Source organism: Lithobates pipiens, unplaced genomic scaffold, assembly GCF_037356315.1.
Source record: "Lithobates pipiens isolate NorthernLeopardFrog02 unplaced genomic scaffold, aLitPip1_a1.2 Scaffold_23, whole genome shotgun sequence".
Taxonomy (NCBI): Eukaryota; Metazoa; Chordata; class Amphibia; order Anura; family Ranidae; genus Lithobates; species Lithobates pipiens.
In genome coordinates, this window is record NW_027507785.1 from 88,097,344 (window position 1) to 88,103,320 (window position 5,977).

A 5,977-nucleotide genomic window follows, 5' to 3' on the forward strand; every position below is an offset into this window, starting at 1 on the left:
TACGAACTTTAGAACCCCATTAAAGTCTATGACACTCGAACGTTCAAAATCAAAAGTGCTAATTTTAAAGGCTAATTTGCACGATATTGTCCTTAAAAGGGTTTGGGGACCCGGCTCCTGCCACAGGGGACATGGATCAATGCCAATTTTTTTTTTTTTAAAACTGCAGGTTTTTTTGGGAGCATACCCACTCTAACTTCTGCAGATGCCTGTTTTACAGAAACAGAACACCAGTAATAAAGGGTAGCTTCAGGTGTATACTATGCAGGAGGCACACAACACCCACTTTAAGACCCCTTTCACACCACATCGCCCTTTGCGTCGGCGGTAAAACGCCGCCATTTTTAGCGACGTTTTACAGCCGGATTTGCGGCACATTTCGGCCGCTAGCGGGGCGCTTTTACCCCCGCTAGCGGCCGCGAAAGGGTTAAAACCGGCGGCAATACGCCGCAATACAGCGCTGCCCCATTGATTTCAATGGGGAGCAGCGGTGGAGGAGCGGTAAACTCCTTCACCGCTCCAAAGAAGCTGCTGGCAGGACTTTTTTCTGACGTCTTGCCAGCCTTCAGGCCCTTGGGGCTTTCACACTACACACAATGGTGCAGCTTCTTTAGGGCGGATTGCAGGCGCTATTTCTAACGCTATAGCGCCTGCAAAACGCCCTGGTGTGAAAGGGGTGTAACTGCTGCAGATGCCTGTATTACAGAAACAGAACACCAGCAATAAGGGGTATTTTCAGGTGTATACTGTGCAGGAGGCACACAACACCCACTGAACAAGCGCTAGGTTCCCAAGCAATAAAGACACTGTCCCTGCCTATCGTGCTCTTTCCCTGACCGCCGCAACACACAACACAAGGCCGCCGTGCTGGCGGCCTTATATCGTGTGGGCCTGTGGCCAATTATGGCTCTCCTCGCTGCCTTCACTGTGATTGGCCAAGCATGCGGGGTCACAGTGCATGCTTGGCCAATCATGAGCCAGCAATGCACTGCAATGGCGTAGTGCATTGTGGGCTGTTTGTACCACATGAGTATGGTGCGAATGGTCCACAAAGTTCTGAATTCGCTGAACAGGTGAACGGCCCGTGTTCGAGTCAAACACCGAGCTTATCCCTACTGAAGATGCCACTTTCTGACAAGTACGTGTCGGAAAAGGACACTTGTACTAGGTACATATAGGCTGCCTTGGTTGAATTTTGTAAATGTTAGTTGTGTGACTTCTATGGTGATCCAAAGGCTTCAATACTTTGCATCACTAACCCAATTCATCTGATTCCTCTAGATGCGTTTATTATAGTGTGTCCAAAGCCAAAAACTTTTTAGTTTTGGTTTGAGTAAAGAGTGATTGGTTAAAACCCCTCTCCAGTTTGTTTTTTGTCCACATCCTGTTGGGCCTGTCCCAATAGATATAACATGAGCTGGGAAGAGATCTCGCCATCTCTCCAACTTAATCGGAAATCCCTTCCTAGTTATTACCAAAAGAGGTGTTCCAAGTGGAAATAATTTACCACCTTCACTTTTTTATTTTTTATTCTGGTGACAGTTGTCAAAGTTTGGGGTTCCCATCACTTTGTCACAGTGCACTAGTCATCAGCACAACCAGAGGGAAGAAAAGGCCTAAAGTTTGACATAATTTTGGATTAGTTCCCTTTCATTAATCATGGGGTAAGGAAGGCTAGAGCCTGTCATCTTTTTATTCATCCATGTGTACAGAGTTGTCATAAGCAGCAAATGCATTTTGGGTGCTCCAAAGGTCACCATCTTTGGGGTTTGGACATTATAAGGCTAGCTATACCAATTAAGGCCTCTGGCAGGACAATATGGAGAAAAACGAGAATTTGTAACTTCCCCGTACCAGTAAGGTGTAGGTGTGAACAATCCTTCTTTCTTTTTTTTCTCCACATTGTGGGTTCTGCCTAATAGTAAAGGGATTTGATACCAGATTGACACAGTAGCACACCTGCATCTATAGACACCAATGATCTAACGCTAACCTATCTAGCCTTGTAAAGAAAAAAAATCCAGTATACATACCGGCTGACAACGGCTGTGAAATTAATGGGAAGCGACTTCCCCCATAGACTTACTGTGGGGCTTCTGTTGTCGTCCGTGTCCTCTGCACCAGCCTACACAGCGAAGCCACGGCTGACAGCTCAGCGTGGGATCGTGTCGGAGCGTCTTCCAAAAAGGTATGTATACTGTTCTTTTTTTTCTTTATTTTTTTTCTTTACAGGGCTAGATAGGTTAGTGTTAGATCGTTGGTGTCTATAGATGCAGGGATTTTAGTTTTAGCATGGACTTGCACTTTAAGGCCTCATTCACATGCTGACGATGCTTACACTGGTGTGAGGGCGGTCTTTGCCCACATGGGATGCACAGGTGTTCCGTTCATCCATGTGCAGACAGTCCTATACATGTCAATTGGGACACAGCGGCTGCATGGACACAGCTGTGCAGGTGCATGTTCCCAAGCTCACACTGTCTACATTTGAGGGGACACACCTGTACACAATTAATAGTCAATTTTATTTATTTTGATATTTTATCAAATTATGCTATGTTTTATTAACTGTTTTCTTATGTTTCAATTGTTTATATGTAATCCATTATTTTGCAGATAAATATCTATAGTATACCTGTCATATGAGAAATATCAGTTCATTGCATAATAGTTGCCTGCCTGTGTCTGGCTTCAATACTTTCTGGGTCACTAACTCCAAACAATCATTCTAAAACCTGAAAGTTGTACAATTTTAAATTCCTGAGCATATTTCTCTTGGTTCGTTGGCCAAGAAGGTTTTGAAGGACATCTGCATGGCAGCCAGAGAGTGTTGGGTAAAAATGTGGATCAAACAAATATCCTCTGCAAAAAATAAAATATTTTGGCTTTTCTGCCTCTCATTGTTTTTTCAGGTTTTTAAGTCCTTTCAACATGATCCTGGGAGCCACAGTGGTGATTTTGGTCTTCTTGGCTTTTGTGTGGACCTCGCACAACAGGGATATCGTCAGGAAATTTAAGAAGAAATACCCAACCATATTTGTCATGTCTATCATGTTGTGCAGCTACTTCGTCATATCCATGTGTGGGGGCGTCATGGTTTTTGTATTTGGAATTTCTTTGCCGCTCTTGTGTAAGTTTCCTACACTTAGCAATTTTTCTACTATTTTGTTTCAATGTGTTTATTGAATTTTCAAAGATAAGTAACTAAAAATAAAATAAAAATTTGAGCAGATATCTGTCAGTACCTAGGACTTAAAGCGGAGTTCAGGCAAAATTTTTTTTAAAAAAAAAAACCAGCAGCAACACATACTGAAGCTGCTGGGCTTTAATAGGACATGTACCTGTCCTGGAGTCCAGCGATATCGGCACCGCAGCTGATGTTTCCATCAGCTGTTGGGTGCTGCCACCGCCATTGCATGTAAGGGTACCCGGCAGTGTAGCCTTTCGGCTTCATGCCCGGGAACCCTACTGCACATGAGCGAGGCCCGCTCCTCTCTCCTACTGGGCCAGCGACACCCTACTGTGCATGAGCGAGGCTGCTCCTCTCTCCTACTGGCCCGGTGACACTCTACTGCACTTGCGAGAGGCCCGCTTCTCTCTCCTACTTCCCCGGCGACGGGGAGGAGGAGGGAGCCCCAGCCATGACATCAATAGCTGCGGCTGAGGCTCCTAGAAGTGGAAAAGGATACCTGTCAGACAGGTATCCTGTCCCCCCTGCCCCCCCCCCCCCCCCCCCCCGAAAGGTGCCGATTGGGGCACCGGAGAGGGGGAGGAATCAGATGAGCGGAAGTTCCACTTTTAGGTGAAACTCCGCTTTTAAAGAGGAAGTAAACCCTGATGGGTTTACTTCCTCTTTGATTCCCTGCAAAGGTAAAGCATAATGGACTACTATGCATCACATAGTAGTCCATTATGTGTCACTTACCTGACACAGGAGCCAGCGAAGTCATCGCTGTCCCCTGTAGTTCCAAGCGTACATCTTCTTGGTGGGTCTCCGTGGGTCTCGCTGCTCCGTCGCTGTGATTTGGCGGAACAGCGATGACGTCACTCCCGCGCAAATGCGCACGGGAGCCGACACTCGCAGCATATCGCCGCGATCTGCGGCTTACCCAGTGCGCCGCTGTCTACGACGCATGCGCCGTAGACAGCGGTGGCTGTCTTCAGGTAAATATCTCCTAAACCGTATAGGTTTAGGTCTAGGAGATATTTCTTGGACCTACAGGTAAGCCTTAATCTAGGCTTACCTGTAGGTCAAAGTGGTTTGTAAGGGTTTACAACCACTTTAAATACAAGAAATGGTGTCATGTCATTATTCAAAGGTTTTCTGATATAAAAGCATGCATGGAGAATTAACTACCTTGGGCTCAGCAGCGAAGACCACCATACAGAACCTAAAGGCACATATATAGCCTTTAGGTGGTACCAAAGATGTTAAAGGGTATACAAAGAAGTTTAAAGTGATATTAAAATTTCTTTAAAAAAAACAAACATGTTATACTTGTCTGCTCCGTGCAGTGGATATGCACAGAGCACCCCCCGATCCTCCTCTTCTCTGGTCCCTCACTGGCATTCCTGCCAAGTGCCCCCAGAGCAAGCAGCTTGCAGTGGAAGCACCCAAGCAGGCGCACTCCTGAGTTGCGGCTCTGCATGCCCATTTACACACACAGCTGTAGCTTGGCCCAGCCCCCTGTATCTCCTGATTGGCTTAGTGGCAGCTTCTTTAAGTTTCTTTGAGCTGCAATGTGCATGGGCCCTAAATATTTAGAATGAGCGGAAAGAAAAACAAGCTCTTTTGCATTTAAAGCTGCTCCCTTTATATGTATTTCAGTGTTTGTTTATTTAGCTGTTTGCCTGGAGGTAAATTTAAAGAGAAGCTCCAGTGGGTTTTCTAGAAATTAAAAGTCAGCAGCTATAAAAACTGTAGCTGCTGAGTTCTAATAAAAAGACACTTACCTGTTTCAAGATCCAGCGCTTTGCTCATCTGAATGGGCGCTAGGGACCATTTCAGTCCTCTGCACCGCCATCTTAACTGTGGGCACCCTGCTGTGACAGCTTGTGGCTTCACAGCCGGGTGCCCACTGCACATTGTGAATGGTCCCTTGATCTTCTGGGACCTGTGATGTGTCAAGAAACAAAACCAGGGACCCTCCCCACCCCCCAAAAGAAATGGCAAATGTGAAAGAGCAGCAAGGGAGAAGGCCTTTAAAGCATTCTGCTTTAAGTTGCTATTGAAGTGTATCTTTTTAAACCCACCAGCAGCTGTCATCTAACATTTAACCAAGAAAGCTGCTTTGATCAGATGGTCTCTATCTTCATATAGAATTGTCATTATATTTCTTTATCGTTTTCCTCAACAGTAATGTTCATCCATGCCTCCCTGAGGCTCCGTAACATGAAGAACAAGCTGGAGAATAAGATAGAGAGCAGCGGATTTAAGAAGACTCCAATGGGGATGGTGCTTGACGCTCTCGAGCAGCAGGAGGAAAACTTTGCGAAAATAGCCGACTCCTTAATTAAATTAAAGGAATAAGATAAACGGTCTTGGAACCCCAAGTTTATTAAACGTTCCACTCACCTGCTGAAGTTTTTTCTGTTTTGGTTCAGTTGTGTATATACCGGCAGTAGCACCTCACTGCCATGTATGTTATTCCCCAGAATACTGTCAGACAATCTAATGCTGTTTGTATTTATTGGTATGGAGCAATCAGCCTGCTGTTACCAATAAGGTTGTTTGCCTCGTTGTCTCAAAGCCGAAACTGATGATGGACTCCACCAGTTTCCCCCTTGCCACCACTCACTCCGGTTCCCTGACTCATTATTTTGTGTGGTTTTAGGAATCTGGGTGATCCACTGCCCCACTCTTAGAGGTGTTACCCCCAGTGTTACAGTATGATTAGACATGAAAAGTGTTAAGTTTCCTTTACATGGCGCTTGCTTTGGTCGCTGTAAAATGACCGCCATGCCTCTTTTTCCCTGC

At 45.6% G+C, this 5,977-nt stretch overlaps 1 protein-coding gene across 1 annotated transcript in view; it reads left to right on the forward strand.

Annotated features, from left to right (window-relative positions):
- ARL6IP5 (ARF like GTPase 6 interacting protein 5) overlaps window positions 1-5,583 on the forward strand; it is a 23,949-nt gene extending 18,366 nt beyond the window's left edge. Inside the window, exons 2-3 of the mRNA XM_077451983.1 lie at window positions 2,913-3,130; window positions 5,358-5,583. Coding sequence (XP_077308109.1) covers window positions 2,913-3,130; window positions 5,358-5,530 — 391 coding nt within the window. The 3' untranslated portion in view covers window positions 5,531-5,583. The remainder of the gene's footprint in view (window positions 1-2,912; window positions 3,131-5,357) is intronic.
- The last annotated feature ends 394 nt before the right edge of the window (window positions 5,584-5,977 follow it).